Genomic DNA, 19,898 nt, shown 5'->3' with positions numbered 1-19,898 from the left:
CACCGTGCAAAGACTTTGCTGCAGACTATGGCAGAGTGCAATACCTCTGTTAACTCACAGAAGGATATAATAAGTAAGTAAAGCAATTCCTCCCTTACTTGGAGGGTGTGTGGAATGATCTCTGTGAATAATCACAGAGACAAAGGCAATGTGTGCGAAATGGCACCTACCTAGGTCCGCTCTTCTAGTGGTGCAAAAGAGACGAACAGCAGCGTAAGCCGCACAAAGCTCCTACCTGCGTTCGCTCCACTAGTGTGCGAGGACACGAACCACTAGATATGGCACCTGCCTAGGTCCGCTCTTCTAGTGGTGCAAAAGAGACGAACAGCAGCGTAAGCCGCACAAAGCTCCTACCTCTGTTCGCTCCCCTAGTGTGCGAGGATACGAACAACTGCCAGACGCAGTATAAGGAACGTTACCCTAGCGGCAACGTCCACCTACGAGTAGAATCACAAGGCCCAGCCAGACCATGTGCCTCAGGCACCTGCCTATGTCTGCTCCCCTAAGAGGTAAGGATACGGACAGCAGCCAAAGCTGTAAGGTATAAGAACGCTACCCTGCCGGTAGAGCTCACCTAGCATAGACAGAGGAATGCCTAGAGGAACGCGTACAGAGCGTCTACTCATATGCATGAACCAAGAGGACTGAGCACCATGCGGCGTGTGTCAGGGTCTTATATAGACTCTGTGCCTCATCCAAGATGGAGGACACCAGAGCCAATCCGCTGCCAGAACGACAGGAGTGACGTCATGCTGGCCTATCACCGAGCAAGGCGTCACAAGCACATGACAAGCGACCAATCGGCATAGAAGGTGTCAGAGACATGTGACCTCGTGTCAGCGATGATGTCACCCGCACATGTGCAATGGCTCCAAGATTGGACTTAGTCTCCGGCGCTCGCACATGTGCAGTAGCAAGAAATCTGGACATAGTCTCCAGTGCTCACAGCAACCGTAACACATCGCTACTCTTCACGACTCTTCATTATGCAAGGTATAACACAGAATCTGGAGTGACATACTTATACACAACAGGGAATTCATTATAAAAGTACAAAGATATATTTTTCCAATATCTTAGTAGAAATAAAGCCAAACTATGTGAACATACTTATAAATTTAATACATTTAATTTACAAAAAATATATACACATACATAACTTTATCAAACAGTCTAAAGTGAGCAAAATGTAAAAATATTAGACTTGTGTAGTGTCCATCCTTTTATTCTTTGTCAATCACCGATGTGGTACAATGTTAAACAGTAAAACAAAGTCATAAGTCAGACTCAGAGAGCGGATTTCATTTAACATGATTTCTAGGAATCCTTACATTTTGTTCATGATTTTCATCTCTTATCACAGGATCCTTCTGAAGTCAGACGATTCCCTGGAAATATTAGAACCAGTTGAAGCTGATGTCGGCTTCTACACCTGCAATGCCACCAACTCTCTCGGCTTTGCATCAGTCTCAATTGCCATTACTCTTGCAGGTAGGCGATTAATGCATTGCTCTTCCTAAAAACTTAGAAATAGCTTTCCACTGACCCCTACAGAAGTAGGTTAATTTGGTTGTGATATATGACTTTTTATTCTGCACTTGGTTAGGTTGTATGTGCCTTACTGAGGGGAAAGGAAAGCTTTAAGACATTCTCATTAGATACATGCAACTGATAAAATATCGGAAGAGACGTTTATCATATGTACATAATTCAATCAACCTAATCAAATAGAGTGTAGAGAAAGAATAATATGAACCAGATGATCTGTTCAAATAAAAAGAAGAAAATATTATTAAGATCATTATTTTAGTCTGGTAAAAGGATGACCGTTTGACATCAGTGGGAGGCAAATATGTTATTATAAAAGAAATTCAGAGGAATCTCCTAAGAAATAATGCAGTGACCTGCTTCTGGCTCTCAGCAGTAATTTAGACATTTTCCATTAATACTCATTCTTTCTGACACTGGAGAAAATCTTATAAAGCCACATCTACTGAGAGACACTCATGTAAATAGTATATGCAATTCAAGGGAAAATCCCCCTAGAATAGTCTGATAATAGGTCATATATACAGTCAATGTAGAAAACATCACATTGTTAACATCTGTGATCTATAAAAAAATGAAAAGAAAAACAAGTTAGTTGGTCAATTTTCTATTCTGTCATAAACATTTGTGTCTTGTGCCAAGAAGCTTGGAGCTTAACATGCTGCCTAGGCCCAGGGACAGGACTGTAAAGGTTGAATGTGGCATTCTTCCATCTATAGTGAGGAAAATAAGTGTTTGATGCACTGTTGATTTTGCACGTTTCCCACCTACAAAGAATGGAGAGGTCTGTAATTTTTCTTGTAGGTACACTTGAACTTTGACAAACGAAATACAAAAAAAAAATCCAGAAAAATCACATTGTATGACTTTTAAATAATTAATTTGCATTGTATTGCATTAAATAAGAATTTGATATAATAAAAAACAAAACTTAGTATTTGGTACAGAAACCTTTGTTTGCAGTTACAGAGGTCAGCCGTTTCCTGTAGTTCGTGCCAAAGTTTGCATACACTGCAGCATTCCTCCATACAGCTCTTCTCCAGATCTTTCAGGTTTTGCGGCTGTTGCTGGGCAACATTGAGTTTTAGCTCCCGCCAAAGATTTTCTATTGGGTTCAGATCTGGAAACTGGCTGGATCACTCCAGGACCTTGAAATGCTTCTTACGGACCCACTCCTAAGTTGCTGTGGCTGTGTGTTTCAGGTCATTTTATGCTGGAAGACACAGCCATGGCCCATCTTCAATGCTTTTACTGAGGAAAGGAAGTTGTTGGCCAAAATCTCTCGATACATGAGCCCATCCATCCTTCCTTCTAATACAGTGCAGTCGTGCTTTCTCCTTTGCAGAAAAGAACCCCAAAGTATGATGTCTCCACCCCCATGCTTCACAGTTGGGACAGTGTTATTGGGATTGTACTCATTCGTCTTCGTCCTCCAAACACAGCAAGTGGAGTTGATACTTAAAATTTCTATTTTGGTTTCATCTGAAGACATGACCTTCTCTCATGCCTCCTCTGGATAATCCAGATGGCCATTGTAGAACTTCAAAGATCCTGGGCATGTGCTGGTGTGAGCAGGGAAACCTTGCATGCCCTGCAGGATTTTAATTCATGACGGCATAGTGTGGTACTAAAGGTAATGTTTAAGCTCTCTTCAGGGCTTTGACCAGGTACTCCTGTGTAGTTCTGGGTTGATTCCTGAGCTTTCTCAGATTTATCCTTATACCACAAGGTAAGATCTTGCATGGAGCTCCAGACCGAGTAAGATCGACAGTCATCTTGTGTTTTTTTCCATTTTCTCTGAGAATCGCGTCAACAGTTATTGCCTTCTCACCAAGCTGCTTGCTTATTGTCGGCCATCCCAGCCTTGTGAAGGTTTCAAATTTTGTCCCTGGTGTTCTTAGATAGCTCTTTGGTCTTGGCCATGCTGGATAGGTTGTCGTGTGATTGAGTGTGTGGACAGGTCTGTTATACAGATAACGAGTTCAAACAAGTGCAATTAATGAGTGTAATGAGTGTAAAATAGGAGGGCTTCTTAATGGAAATATAACAGGTCTGTGAGAGCCAGAATTCCTGCTGGTTGGTAGGTGATCAAATACTTATTTCATGCAATAAAATGCAAATTAAGTATTTTAAAATTATAAAATATGATTTCCTGGATTATTTTAATTTTTTTCTGTCACAGTACCAACGATAAAAATTACAGACCTCTCCATTCTTTGAAGGTAGGAAAACTTGCAAAATTGACAGTGTATCAAATACCTATTTTCCCCATTGTATAATATTGAAGATAATGGCAAGGGATTTATCAGTACCTGCACATGGATAGGGATTTTTGCTATGAGCCTTGTCATATCAAATCCCTATAATTTGCTCTGCAGAACTCATCCCTCTTTGCATAGCTTAGAGATTTGTGTTACTGCACATCTCATACAACTTTCTAACCAATGCTCTATTCCAGTTAGTAGCACAGGCATAGGATTGTCTCCTGTTTCTAGCAAGAGATATTAACTAGAGCCAAAGACATATGATTCTATACAGCAGCTGTCTTATAAGGGCTCAAAGAGAATTGACAACAGTGTTGTTCCTCAAACAACTTTTTTTTTGGGGGGGACGTCGGGCACACTACATCTGTTCACGCTGTTGCTACCCCCAGTGAAGGCCAATGAAAAAGTGCAAGCAGATCACACTGGGCCAACCAACGAGCGTACCTGAGCCCAGCGATCCTCGCGGGAGTGGTTTGCATTCGTAAAGCACCTGAACTCTGACCCAAACTTTGTTTTCTTGGAAAAGTCTGAGTTCATACTGAACACCAAACTTCAGGTTCGGTCATCAATAGTGATAATCACTGATATGAATAAACTGCAGAAGAATCAATCAGGCACCTAATGGTGCGGACTAAATGGACCATCTACCATATTGGAAACAGCATAATAATTAAGATTCAATACTAAACCAAACTTACCGTGAAGTAATATTATTAAAGTGTTTACATTTGGTGCTTCAATTATTATACTAGGCCAATCCTCTTACTTTTTTCTTTAAATCCGGTTAGCCCATACACTGCCCTGGAATTGAGGGATAATACACAATATTGAATGGATTGTCTGGTAATCATAAAAAATTGTCCTGGTAACCATAAAACAATCCCTCCCCCCATCTTTATGTCCCTACCATTTTTTCCTATGTCCTAGGATAGGGTTGGTACTGATTGGATTTTACAAGGCACGGTGGAATAGTTTTTTACATTTTTTTTAAAACAAGCAAAAAAAGTTATATTTTGCAATAATTGTCCACCTAAGTCAGTGAATCTGCAATAATCTTGTACCAACAAGAACTTATACATGTGCAGAAAGGATGTGGAACAGAGCCGCACTGTTTACATTGCCCTTGGGCCAATATCTTATCTTACGAAATGCAACACGTCAATCAAAAGGAACAAGATGGAATAAGATCCAAGATCAGATCATTTTTGCCACACAGGGGTATGCTGATCTTTAGTACCTGTATCATAATTACAGAAGTTTAGGTGACATAAGACAGCTGATAAGTTCTCTTTATGCCCTTAGATTCTGGAAATCTGGTTTGATCTAGGATGCCAGAACATATCAATGCCATCTTCTCTTATGTATCTGTGACATTTCAAATAATATTTTGACTGTATTGCCCTTTAGCTTATTGTATGAATTGAATGGTAACCTGAGTTATGTCCTTATTGCTAATCAGGAGTGTAACTATAGAGGGTGCAGGGGTTGAACATCTGGCACCCAAGGGGGACCAAAAGTAAAAGGCCCTTGATAGTTTGCTTTGGGGTCCACAAGCATCAAGTTACTACTGCTAATATATGAGGGGCTGCTGATAGGTCTATGGTTTTACACAGAAAGAAACGAAATAGGATGATGAAACTTTTCATTTATTCCACATACTCTTCACTTATGTCAGCACACTTTTTACATCGGTATTCCAAGTTCTGTAAGCCTAGCAAAAAGAAGGATTTCAGTTGTGCCTCAAACCAGGCATCCGTAGCAGCCATGGCTTTAGAAATGGTGTGAAATTTTGTACCTTTGAGGTGTTTCTTCAGGTTTGGAAACAGATGATAGTCGGAGGGAGCTAGATCTGGTGAAAAACTTGGGTGGTCAGCCAGCTGGAAGCCCAGCTCTGCCAGTTTTGCCGTGGTCGCTAGTGCAGTGTGAGCGGAGACGTTGTCTTGAAGGAACAAGATTCCTTTGGACAGCTTGCCATACCTTTTGGCCTTCAGAGCTGCCTTCAATTGGACCAAAAGTTCAATGTAATACCTTGAATTGATGGTGGACCCTCTTGAAGGTAGTCCACTAGCACCATGCCCTCCTTATCCCAGAACACACACGTCATCACCTTAGTGGCTGATTTTTGCACCCTGAACTTCTTTGGGCAAAGAGAAGCACTGTGCCTCCACTCTTTTGACTGTCGATCCAGGAAGTTCTTATCAGAACGCTGACAAATGGATCGGGAAGTTTTCACTCGTATGCTTCTCTATTGTCAAACATTTGGGAACCCACTTTGCAGATAATGACACAAGCATGTTCACGGGAAATCCCCATGATGTCTGCTATTGGTTTAGCTGAAATTCGTTGATTCTTCAGTGTGAGATTGTGCAAAGCATCGACGATCTCCGGAACAACAACCACCCTCGGTCGTCCAGCACGTTCCTCATCATTGGTGCTGAAGTGGCCCGTTTTAAATTTGGCAACCCAGTTCTTAACTGTGGCATATGAAGGGCATTGATCGCCCAATGTCTGCGACATATCACCAATATCCTTCTCAGGTTTTCCTTGCAGAAACAAGAATTTTATCACTCCTCTGCTCTCAGTTGCTACGATTATTGCATTAGACTCCGCCATTTTGTTTTCCCGCATGCGTAGAACACTGTTGCCATAAGCAACAAACACAAAATTTTGAAAACATATATTAGGCACATAAGGCTTTCATGTGATGTAACATTCGTTACCACAGAAACAAAAAAGATCATAAACCCAAAGACTTATCAGCAGCCCCTCGTATAAGTCACACAGAAACTCAAAAATACACAGAGAGCAAAAAGAAAAGTCTATAGATAATGGAATCTCTTCTCATCTGGTGCAACTTGATGTTTTGGTGGCTATTGTGTGCAGCAGTTGAGTTCATGTAGATCTACAGTACAGATCAAAAGTTTGGACACACCTTCTCATTCAAAAGGACACTTTACACGCTGCAATATCGCTAGCGATATCGCTAGCGAGCATACCCGCCCCCGTCGTTTGTGCGTCACGGACAAATCGCTGCCCGTGGCGCACAACATCACTTACACCCATCACACGTACTTACCTTCCCTGCAACGTCGCTGTGGCCGGCGAACCGCCTCCTTTCTAAGGTGGTGAGTCATGCGGCGTCACAGCGACGTAACATGGCAGCCGTCCAATAGAAGCGGAGGGGCGGAGATGAGGAGGCGGAATATCCCGCCCACCTCCTTCCTTCCTCATTGCCGGTGAACAGAGGTAAGGAGATGTTCGTCGTTCCTGCGGTGTCACACGTAGAGATGTGTGGTGCCGCAGGAATGACAAACATCCTCGCTATTGACCAGACAACAATTTTTGGTAAATGAACGACATGTTACAGACCAACGATTTTTAACTCTTTTGCGATCGTTTAAGGTCTCTCCTAGGTGTCACACACTGCAATGTCGCTAACGACGCCGGATGTGCGTCACAAACACCGTGACCCCGACAATATATCGTTAGCGATGTTGCAGCGTGTAAATGACCCTAAAGAGTATTCTTTATTTTCATGACTCTAAAAATTGTAGATTCACATTGAAGGTATAAAAACTATGAATTAACACATGTGGAATGAAATACTTAACAAAAAAGTATGAAACAACTGAAAATATGTCTTATATTCTAGGTTCTTCAAAGTAGCCACCTTTTGCTTTTATTACTGCTTTGCACACTCTTGGCATTCTCTTGATGAGCTTCAAGAGGTAGTCACCAGAAATGGTCTTCCAACAGTCTTGAAAGAGTTCCCAGAGATGCTTAGCACTTGTTGGCCCTTTTGCCTTTACTCTGCAGTCCAGGTCACCCCAAACCATCTCGATTGGGTTCTGGTCTGGTGACTGTGGAGGCCAGGTCATCTGGCGTAGCACCCCATCATTCTCCTTCTTAGTCAAATAGCAGTTACACAGCCTGGAGGTGTGTTTGGGGTCATTGTCCTGCTGAAAAATAAATGATTGTCCAACTAAACGCAAACCGGATGGAATAGCATGCCACTGCAAGATGCTGTGGTAGCCATGCTGGTTCAGTATGCCTTCAATTTTGAATAGATACCCAACAGTGTCACCAGCAAAGCACCCCCACACCATCACACCTCCTCCTCCATGCTTCACGGTGGGAACCAGGTATGTAGAGTCCATCCGTTCACCTTTTCTGTGTCGCACAAAGACACAGTGGTTGGATCCAAAGATCTCTAATGTGGACTCATCAGACCAAGGCACAGATTTCCACTGGTCTAATGTCCATTCCTTTTGTTCTTTAGCCCAAACAAGTCTCTTCTGCTTGTTGCCTGTCCTTAGCAGTGGTTTCCTAGCAGCTATTTTACCATGAAGGCCTGCTGCACAAAGTCTCCTCTTAAACAGTTGTTCTAGAGATGTGTCTGCTACTAGAACTCTGTGTGGCATTGACCTGGTCTCTAATCTGAGCTGCTGTTAACCTGCGATTTCTGAGGCTTGTGACTCAGATAAACTTATCCTCCACAGCAGAGGTGACTCTTGATCTTCCTTTCCTGGAGCGGTCCTCATGTAACCCAGTTTCTTTGTAGCATTTGATAGTTTTTGCCACTGCACTTGGGGACACTTTCAAAGTTTTCCCAATTTGGCCACTCGTTTTTCTTTACTTAGCTGCTTTTTTCTTGCCATAATACAAATTCTAACAGTCTATTCAGTAGGACTATCAGCTGTGTATCCACCAGACTTCTGCACAACACAACTGATGGTCCCAACCCCATTTATAAGGCAAGAAATCCCACTAATTAAACCTGACAGGGCACACCTGTGAAGTGAAAAACATTTCCGGTGACTACCTCTTGAAGCTCATCAAGAGAATGCCAAGAGTGTGCAAAGCAGTAATCAAAGCAAAAGGTGCCTACTTTGAAGAACCTAGAATATAAGACATATTTTCAGTTGTTTCACATTTTTTTGTTAAGTATTTCATTCCACATGTGTTAATTCATAGTTTTGATGCCTTCAATGGGAATCTACAATTTTCAGAGTCATGAAAATAAAGAAAACTCTTTGAATGAGAAGTTGTGTCCAAACGTTTGGTCTGTACTGTACATTTTGGAAGGGGGCTTTTATTTTTGGACACTTCTTGCAGTTCAGCAGACAGAAGATTACCTTGTGTATTCACCTTTTCATTGTATGAAATGTGAACCACTTAGAGGTTCTTGTACATATTACAGGTTCTCTCTTATTTGGTGACATGTTTAAAGTCATTACCTTGTAATCTCCAGCAATACTGTTGCTACCTGCAGTGGCTGGTTTGCTGACATACTTGTTAACATATAATGTTTCCCGTTACTTCTGGACTGGCAAGCTTTTGCCCATTAGTTAAATGTCAACAGACCTGGTTTGTGGTGTTGTGTATTTTAGGACCACAGCGATTTTTCCAATTAAAGAGGCATATAGTTACATTTCCTTAATTTGGAGGTGACTCACACACACTTGATTGCTAAACATTATCGTCTTTTCCCGCAGTGAAAGCATAAACACTTAACCCGTATCCATTAAAATGCTTACGCTCAGTCTTGTCCTTGGAAGTAAAAATCAAAACATCTGTTAAAAATATTTTATTTTCAGTAGTATTTACTTGTAGGGAACGTGTTGGATTTGGCTGGGATTTTACTTTTCTTTTTATGGATGATAGGTACTTCTATTTTACACATGTCAAAATCAAAGTTCATAGCTCCAAGGAGGTAGTAGGAGCACGCCGGCGTATTGTAGACGGGAATAAAAACCATGTGTCAATCAATGAACTAATACTGATCTACCAACAGAAGAGCAGAGTGGACAACTGCACTACATATTGTCCATATGTGATCAATAATGCCAACAAGGAGTGTGTCAAGTTCACTGAACATTAAATAATTGAATGGTACAAATCTTCAGTCCTGGATAGGCTCAGATTTCCATAGGTTTGGGGAAAAGGGAATCACATCATTATAGATCTGTTTTTCATATCTTGATTTAAATAGTTTTTAGTAGCTATTTAATATTACGGTTATTTAGCATCCTGCACACAAAAGGAGTCTCAAGTTACTGGAATATATTAGACATTAATAATGTATGTCACAAGTTATTGAATGCCCGACCTTACTTCACTGACCTTTGAAGGTTTGCAAGTATTTAAGCTTTGCCTGCTCTCCTGCGGTCTCTTCCATCCAGTCTTGATTATCCCAGATGGTTTATAGCATGCTTTGTATGACCAGCCTGCCGCAGAACAGCAGGTTTCCTTTTGGCGCCTGCTCTTTGCACCTCTGCTGTATTAGGTGTCCATGATGTATTGTTTTCTATCTCCAGGGAAACCATTAATAAAGACCTCCAGGACTGTGCTTATCAATATGGATGCGCCCTCCATAGCTGTAGACGTGGGTAGTGCAGTGAAGACCATTCATGCAACAAATGTTACCATCCATTGTCAAGTGGCAGGTAAGTCAAGGACACATATAAAATGACAACACTCAGTCCATTAGAGATAGTACCAGGACTCTCTGCACAATTCCCATATACTTCAGTGGTGCACAGGATTAATGTTGCAAAAAGTTCAGAAATCATTTTGAAGCTAGAGAAAGATGAAGTACAGCATTTGCCTAACATAAAAACCTATTACTTTATTCCACTTGTGTTAAAATACAATATGAAGGCCAACAGTGGTGGCATACTAAAAACACGGACAGAAGCCATTCTTCCTATACTGTCTTCGAAATCTGTGTGCGTAAATGAGTTACGAAATTATTTGCATTTAACTGGAAGCTCATAACTAATTAGTTTATGCAGTCATATAGAACAGAGTATCTACCACCAGAATATGTAATATAGTTTATGTTCAAAGAGATATGGATAAGTCTCCAGACATCTACTAGACACGCTCCTCAAAGAGAAACACTACTCTGAGGACCCCTGGTCAGAATCATTCCCCATCCAAACTGTTACCTTGTTTTACACTGATAAGGGGCGAACATCCAAAAATGTTTTCTGAAAATGGAGTTTCTGGTTTGTCTTCTTATCTTAAGTCATGTGGCAAGGCCATTTAAATGGTCGATACAGACTTTTAGGATTCCTTCCTCCAATAGGTGGCACTAGTGTTTAAAAAGTTCTCGTCTCGTCTGGAGAGGCTATTTACATATTTAAATTCCCAGGGAAGCATTGCATGGCCTACAAGTCTTCTTATACCAATTTGGCACTGTGCACTGGGAGAAACATTATACTTTGACTCACTGTCAGAGCCTCTCATCAAGCCAATCCATTAACCTGTTATACACTGATGAGGGGCAAACATCTCAAAACATTTATCTGCAAATTTACTTTTTGGTTTGGCTCCTTTTCATAAGTCATGTGACAATGCTCTTTAAAGGGCGAAGATTGCTACCTCCAATAGCTGGCACTATAGTTCTAGTCATCTTTCTCTCTGAAGGTGCGGTTTTCATTCCTGTGCTCTTTTGGCAATTTACACAATTACAGATATCATTCTCCCAAATAAATACAGCTTTGTAAATGTACAGTATACCAAGTCTCTTTGAGCTTTTTAGCAGCATCTATTAGTGATCAGATAAATTGAGAAATATAATCCTTCTCTTGTATTAGTACAAAGGACCTGATTGCCTGCTCACTAGCATGTGCATATACAAAGCTTGGCATCTCTGGGTATAGTTATTCCATTTTGTCAGAAGAGAATAACAACTTCTAGATGGTCATAAAGACAGATGTAGATGTAAATGCTTTTGAACAAGCTGGAAAATCATTTTGAAGGACAGTTATTTAAAACAGATGTTATCAATGCAATCAATCTCCATTGTGACACAGGACATCTGTAATATGTGTACTACCGGAAAAAGTAGATAAGATCAGAAACAACAGAATTTTATTACTAGGAATTTGTTATTTTAGATCATTCCTGTAAAATAGAGAAAAAGATTGCCTGTGATCGTACATATAATCTTTTTGGATTGGCCAGCTCGATTGGTTTTTGTCACATTGATTTTATTTTTTCTTTATATGGCATCCTAGCACTATTTGTGCAATGCTTCAGCAATCCCAGTAAAGGCTTTTTTCTTTCCTTCCAAATTCATTGGTTTTCATGTATACTTGGTTCATCAGTTAGCAAAGGATGATGCACTACAATAAGACAAGTGGGTGCAAGTTTTATGGCTTCATGACCAAACTGGGTGAAATTGAGACATTTCAAAAACCTGAAAAATATTTTCTATCCTCAAAATTCTCAATATCCACTATACTATAACTACAAGAATGCATGGATCCATTCTGCCTTGTACAATAGGAATACATTTTAGGCCACTTAACATAAATTAGGCATTGTTTTCCATGTGCATGGCCACAGACTATCTAACTTGTAACTCATGTACCCACTAAAATAACACTACATAAAGCAGTTCTCAGTCAGGTAGAACACTTTTAGAATCTGGTGGAATATGACTTTTACATCCTGAATATGCAGTCAATGCATTATATATTGTCATGAATCTCTAAAGGCTATTTCTGGTATCATGCTAAATACATACCAATAGACATTCAATTCAGCGCTTTTTGGGGTTTGTTTAGTGCTGGGGTGGTGCTTTAAGTGTACGCTCCCTGCCCACTGTCTTATACTCATCTTCTGGCGTTTTCATGCTTTTTCGGTACCGCAGTGGTCCTGTGGCGCCATCTTGTGCCCGTAACGTCTGACTGGCTGGAAGTCAGAAGTTACATCACAACCACTCAATGTAACTATGAGAGCCAGAACGAGGCTGCCATAAAGTTGCATTGATTTGTGACCTCTGACGCGCTCTGGCAAACATTGGAGCTGTCGGCAGGTTACAAATCGCTGCAGTTGAAAGGAAGGGCAGTGGTATGAAATGAATTCACCGGAGGGTTAGTATGAGACAAGGGTCAGGGGACTTAGTTTTAAAACACCAATCCAGTGGTACAAACTAAAAAAACACTACATCTCTTGTTGGCTTCATTGCAACCATGTCATTCTAGTGCTGGCTAGGATCCATCTTTTCTTAAAGAACGAGACACACAGGATTGCTAATAGACTCTAGTTAAACCAAGTAGAGTCTTCATCTTCAGTCTTTGGAAGGTTATGGGGAGTTTCTCAGAGTTAAAGGGTGCTTTACATGCTGCAACATCGCTACCGATATATCTTCGGGGTCACGTCATTAGTGACGCACATCCGGCACCGGTAGCAACATTGCAGCATGTGACACCAAGGATTGACGATCAACGATCGCAAAATCGTTCAAAAACGGTGATTGTTGATACTTCACTCCTTTCCTTAATATCATTGCTGCCACAGGTACGATGTTGTTCGTCGTTCCTGCGGCAGCACACATCGCTATGTGTGACACCACAGGAACGAGGAACATCTCCTTACCTGCGTCCACCGGCAGTGCGGAAGGAAAGAGGTGGGCGGGATGTTATGTCCCGCTCATCTCCGCCCCTCCGCTTCTATTGGCTGGCCGCTTAGTGACGCCGCAGTGACGTCACTATGATGTCGAACGCACCTCCTCCTTGAGGGAGGGATTGTTCGGCGGTCACAGCGACGTCGCTGACAAGGTATGTGCGTGTGACGCTGCCGTAGCGATAATGTTCGCTACGGCAGCGCGCACCAAATGTCGCATGAACGACGGGGGCGGGTGCTATCGCGCTCGACATCTCTAGCTATCGCTAGCGATGTCGCAGCGCATAAAGCACCTTTAAGGTTGCTTTACACGCTGCGACATCGCTAAATTTATATCGTCAGGGTCATGGTGTTTGTGATGCACATCTGGCGTCGTTAGCGACTTTGCAGCATGTAACACCTCTGAGCAACCTAAAACTATCGCAAAAGAGGTAAAAATCATTGGTATTGGAGAGGTCGCTTCAACACCAAAAATCTTTGACAGGTGAGTAGCGAGGTTGTTTGTCGTTCCTGCGGCAGCACACATTGCTATGTGTGACATCGCAGGAACAAGGAAACTCACCGTACCTGCGTCCCGCCGGCAATGAGGAAGGAAGGAGGTGGGCGGGATGTTTGGCCCGCTCATCTCCGCCCCTCCTCTGCTATTGGGCGGCCACTTAGTGACGTCGCTATGACGCCGAACGAACCGCCCCCTTAGAAAGGAGGCGGTTTGCCGGTCACAGCGACGTTGCTAGGCAGGTAAGTAGTGTGACAGGTGTAAGCGATGTTGTGCGCCACGGGCAGCGATTTGCCCATGTCGCACAACCAACGGGTCCGGGTACGCTCGCTAGCGATATTGGTACCGATAACGCAGCGTGTAAAGTACCCTTTACTCCTGAAGTAGTCATTGTTAGATATGGATGGTGTATGGTAGACTGAAGCGCCAAGTTGCCGTTCCAAGATGGAAATCATAATAAGTGCATGAAATGAGGTAGGTGGCATCCAGTCATAAGTGGTAGAGAAGCAGGGTCAAGACTGTAGCGGTCATGAATACAAGCCTGGTTATCGTACCATGAAACAAGGACAGCACACACATCTCCAGACTTCAGGAACCAAATGGATCTAATCGCTGAATCAAAGAACACTTTAGAATTGATCTTTTATAAAGCCAGGGCACTTTGTCAGAGGCATTGAGCATGTTCTGATCCTTTAGGAGAGCAGGACTTGGCACATGATCCTGACCCCATGGTCAGAGCTGCAAGATCAAAGGGAAATACAGTGGCAAGAAGGCCACCTCTGCAAATGAGTCAGTGTGTAGTTACAATGGCCGCTAAATATATGTAACTGTAGCAAGATAACCAAATCACTCGATTTGCCATGTGATATAAAGCAAGATACTGCACATGAGGTTTCAATATTTCATTATTATTTCTTTCTATTATGCAATTTTTATTATTTTTTATCTGAGTCAGTAAATATTCTGAAATCTGGGCCATAGTTTTTACATCTCTTGTCTCATTTTGTCTTCTGTTGTCTTCTGCATGCTTTATCCAGGTATTTAAGCTCGTCCACGTGTGCGATGTTAACTGTACAAATAGGTGCAGGAAATGGTATATCAGCTTTTCTACAGACTGCTTATGCACAAATCAAACTGAACAGAGCAGGAACAGAAGTCTGTCTGGGGCATCTCCATGTGATATTTCCCAGAGAGTGAACTGCTGGATATCTTCATTAACATTTCCCAGCTCGGGATAAAGCCTCATTACTTCATACTTCTAAGTGTCACACTTTCTGCTTGAGAAAAGAAAGCAGTGACAGAATCTACAGATTACATTGCATTATGTCAGACAATTCTGCTAATTTCAAATGACTTTCTGATTTCATACATCAGGTGCTTCTCCAGCTAAAGGGGGCAGGACTAGTCTTCCTCTTGACTAGTCCTGATAAGGACCCTCTAGTCGCGCCTCCCTGGCTGTGATTGACAGCCTGCATTCAATCCCTCTAATGGTAGGATTGCTGGAAATCTCATGGGGATTTAATGCAGGCTGTCAATTGTGGCCAGGGAGACGTAATTAGAAAATCCGAGTTAATATTTGTCCTGAGGAAGAGACGCCTCACAAAACTAGTGTGCCGCCCCCATGCCAGCAGCCACCGTTGCTCGGATCTGGACCTTCAGGGGTGGTGGCTCGAGGGTCTCCGGACCCGGAGGTCTCGCGGTCACGGCGAATAAAATGGGGGGACCTAGATGTACGGGTCCGTAATAGGTTCGTGACACCACCCACGGTGTGTGGTGAGGTGGGTCACCACCTCTGCTGTTACGGGGCACCCGGGGGAGATGTTGTGCAGCAAGTTGTTAACCCCTCCGTGGGCAGAGATGGTGGCCCCGGGACCCTATGGCTCTGGTGTCGGGGGTTAATAACGACCGCAGGGGGTGTTGGTGTACTCACTGTTAGTAACACACACAAGTCTCTGGTAAACCAAGGTGCCGGTGCCGCGGCCGTTTGTGTTCGGGATCACCCACCTGGCTGGTGGTCTCTATCCTTTTCCTGCACTGTTTAAGTAGAAAAGACTTCCCAGTTTGAAACGTAGGAGTCCGCTCCCGGCTGGATGTGGCCTAAGGAGCCGTGCCCGCAGATGCTAGATGCTGGCTTGTGGGATCTATGGGCTTTGGCGGTGACCTCTTATCCCTAATCGGAGGGCTGTTGTCTTCTATGAGGGACTTTGGGTGGGACAGGACCTCTGGTCCTGGCCTCAATTGGTTAATTAACCGGCCTGACCTCCTCTCCACACTCAACTCTAACACTTTCTCACTCCTTTTCCCGCCCCGGGCTCTCTAAACCCTTGGGTGGGCGTGTCCCAACCGCCTGGTCACGCCCACTAGTGTGTCTATCTTTCCCTAAGGGGGGTGACTAGGGTTTAAAGGTTGGCTGTGTGTTTCCTAGTGAGGGAAGGTGTTATGCAGGGGCCTATTTGTGACTATCAAAGTGAAGAGGTACTCCGGCACAAAACCTCCATGCAGACAGAAATGGTTGAAGATTAAATAAACATCTTTAATTCCTAATAGATACAATACATAGTGAGGATAAAATTTCCTATGATTGACGCGTTTCAGACGCTGGGTCTTTAGTTATAATCAACTTGATTATGACTAAAGACCCAGCGTCTGAAACGCGTCAATCATAGGAAATTTTATCCTCAATATGTATTTTATCTAATAGGAATTAAAGATGTTTTTTTAATCTTCAACAATTTCTGTCTGCATGGACGTTTTGTGCCGGAGTACCTCCTCACTTTGATTGTCTACAGCCTCCCTTGTTCTACTGAGCACCGTCCAGGAGCTTTCATCCAGCCTAATTCACAACAAACTGGTGAGCTGAAAACCCCTTTTTTCTACTATATCGAGTTTGCCTATTTGTGACTACCTGGTTTTGGCCAGGGCGTCGCACTAGTACTGCTTCATTTGCATATGCAAAGTGCAGAGAAAAACCCTATCACAATATACAAATCTTCATCCATGCTCCTATATTAGTGGTGAGGGACAGTAAGTGGAGCTGGCAGGCTCCCTTTAAACATACTTCTGAAAATAGCTTAAAAGAAAAGAAGAAAGAAAAGGTAATACTGATAAGTTATAAAGGGAACCTGTTGTGACAAACAAACGTCTTGTACTCTTTGTACAGGCGTTTTCATGTTGATTAAACACATACCTTCATTGTACAAATCCTTTAGCAGTTTCTGAGAAATCCAGCATTGAACTCATATGCAAATGAGGTGCAAGTGCTTTCGGATGCGGACATTGCACTTGCAGCTCTCCTGCCCTTTCTCCATATACTCCGCCCACTCATTGCCTCCTGTGTCTGACTGACAGGTCTCTTTTCTTTCAGTGACCTGCCAACCTCTGACTTTGATCTCTAGTTAGTGCCATCAGTGCTGGTGTGGCGCATGTGCAGACCAATACACTGGGTTGAGCGATGTCATGAAGACTTTACTGTGCATGCACCACCCCCAGCACTGACAGCATTTAGGCGAGACCGGCAAAAACGGCAAGACGTTATATACCATAGGCATTGTATGCCATAGTCATTATATACTATAGCCATTGTATACCAGAATCATTGTACACCATATTCATTATCTACCATAGTCATTGTATACCATAATCATTGTACACCATATTCATTATATACAATAGTCACTGTATACCAAAGTCATCATATGCTATAGCCACTGTACATAATATCCATTTTATGCCATAGTGATTGTACATCGTAGTCATTAGATATTATAGCCATTGTGTACCATAGTCATTAGATATTATAGCCATTGTATACCATAGTCATTTTATACCATAGTCATTGTATATCATCGCCATTTTATACCATAGTCATTGTATATTATAGTGATTTTACACCATGTAGTCAATGCATACCCTTGTTATGATATACTATAGCCATTGTATACCATATTCATTATATATAGGTCAGAGATTGGATCAGCAGCTAAACCCCCCCAAAATGCTTAAAGATGTTACCCATGCTGGATGTGCCCTTTAGACCTTAGAAGACAATAACTTTGGATATGAAGGATGAGCTGTGCAGTATGACATTGGTCTCCTGATTCCAGAAGAAGACTGGAATGGGCTGACTGTTGCCAGCTGTGGCAGAAGACTACTGTAGTAATAATGATGGATGCACAGTTTTACAGCCCCAGGAGATAACAGTAAAGTACAATCCATAAAATTATACAAGGCACTTGGGTTATCTCTTATACCATATCATTGCAATCTTTCTCATTATTATTTGCTATCTGGCCATGTTTCTGAAATCATTGCTGTGAGTGGAAGGAGAAGCTGAATCCATATTTACAGTACACAATGACATCTACAAATGTGTTATCAATTTGACAACACTGAGCCTTTCTAATGCCAGATATAAATGATTTATACATTTTTTTCTGAAATTTGAAACCTACATTTACCGACTTCATTTTTACTATTGAGAAACTTGACCAGAATTGGAATATTGTCATCAGAAACAAGATTTAAATTTGTGTTACGCGACACTAGAACCCTCACTATCAAAATCAGCCAAGTCAGCATTTAAGTAGCCTTAAATTGTTATTATTCTGCTTTCTTTTCATATCTCATTAAGGTATCATATCTGCTATGAAAATGGTGAAAACTCATAAGGAACATACTTGTATATATTACCGTATCTAAAATACAAATCTTCTTTTGCCACCTAGTGGTGGAGATTTGTATAACCTGATTGATTTGATAGCATGTTTCTTTATTTTATTCTGTTCTAATACCTGCAGAAAAAGATAAATCCAATCATATAATGCACAATAGTCAGTTTTATTACCTAAATCAGTTTTACCAGTCTGCTGTATATTCTACATTGGGCTTACTTTTTATGTTCAATCTCTCACTTTGACAACTCACCTCTTCCCCTCTCTGACCACAATATCCTTTCCTTCAAGCTCACAAACCCTCGTCCGCCCCAGCACACTCCCACCTATCACACATTCAGAAACCTACAGGCCATTAACTCTCAAACACTTACAGACTCTCTACACTTATCACTATCCCCTATCTCCTCACTTTCATGCCCTAATCTGGCTGTAAAGCACTACAATGACACACTCAGAAGCACCCTGGACCAAGTAGCACCCCTCACCCTCAGAACCTCCAAACACCGAGTAAAACAACCTTGGCTCACATCACAAACTCGATTTCTCCAGCGATGCTCTAGGAGTACCGAGCGCCTATGGAGGAAATCCCGCACACCAGAAAACTTCATCCACTACAAGTTCATATTAAGGACCTACAACTCTTCCCTTCACCTCGCCAAACAGACCTACTTCACCACCCTTATCTCCTCACTAGCCAACAATCCAAAAAAGCTCTTTGACACCTTTCACTCCCTCCTCAGTCCCAAAGCACAGACCCCTATCACAGACCTTCATGCTGATGACCTGGCCTCGTATTTCACAGAGAAAATAGAAAACATCCGCCAAGAGATCAGCTCCCAGTCACCAAGCTTTGTGAATCCCATCCCTTGCCACATCCCATCCAGCTCACTTTCCACATTTGACCCAGTCACAGAGGAGGAAGTCTCCAGGCTCCTCTCTTCTTCTCGTCCTACCACTTGCTCTACTGATCCCTTCCCCTCACGCCTACTCCAGACACTCTCTCCGGTTGTCACCACTCACCTAACTAAAATCTTCAATCTCTTTCTCTCTTCTGGTATCTTCCCTTCCTCCCTCAAACACTCTATTATTACTCCATTATTAAAAAAAACCTTCCCTTGATCCGTCCTGCACAAGCAACTACAGCCCAGTCTCCAATCTCTCCTTCATCTCTAAACTCTTGGAGCGCCTGGTCTACTCTCGTCTCACCCGCTACCTCTCCTCTCACTCTCTTCTAGATCCATTACAGTCTGGCTTCCGCCCTTTACACTCAACAGAAACTGCCCTTGTCAAAGTGACCAATGACCTATTGACAGCAAAACGTAATGGTGACCACTCTCTGCTTATTCTTCTTGACCTTTCTGCAGCCTTCGACACTGTTGACCACCATCTCCTTCTCTCTATGCTCCATTCTATTGGCCTAAAGGACACTGTTCTTTCCTGGTTCTCTTCCTATCTTTCTGGCCGCTCGTTCAGTGTATCATTTGCTGGCTCCACATCTTC

General features: G+C 42.4%; 1 protein-coding gene across 3 annotated transcripts in view; it reads left to right on the top strand.

Annotated features, from left to right (window-relative positions):
- ADAMTSL1 (ADAMTS like 1) overlaps positions 1-19,898 on the top strand; it is a 483,577-nt gene that overhangs the window by 383,796 nt on the left and 79,883 nt on the right. For all 3 annotated transcript variants that reach the window (XM_075316452.1, XM_075316459.1, XM_075316466.1), the window contains exons 20-21: positions 1,364-1,491; positions 10,130-10,258. In XM_075316452.1, the coding sequence (XP_075172567.1) occupies positions 1,364-1,491; positions 10,130-10,258 (257 nt within the window). The remainder of the gene's footprint in view (positions 1-1,363; positions 1,492-10,129; positions 10,259-19,898) is intronic.

The sequence above is a fragment of the Anomaloglossus baeobatrachus genome, chromosome 1 (genome assembly GCF_048569485.1).
Source record: "Anomaloglossus baeobatrachus isolate aAnoBae1 chromosome 1, aAnoBae1.hap1, whole genome shotgun sequence".
Classification (NCBI taxonomy): Eukaryota; Metazoa; Chordata; class Amphibia; order Anura; family Aromobatidae; genus Anomaloglossus; species Anomaloglossus baeobatrachus.
This window is presented reverse-complemented; position numbering and strand designations above follow the sequence as displayed.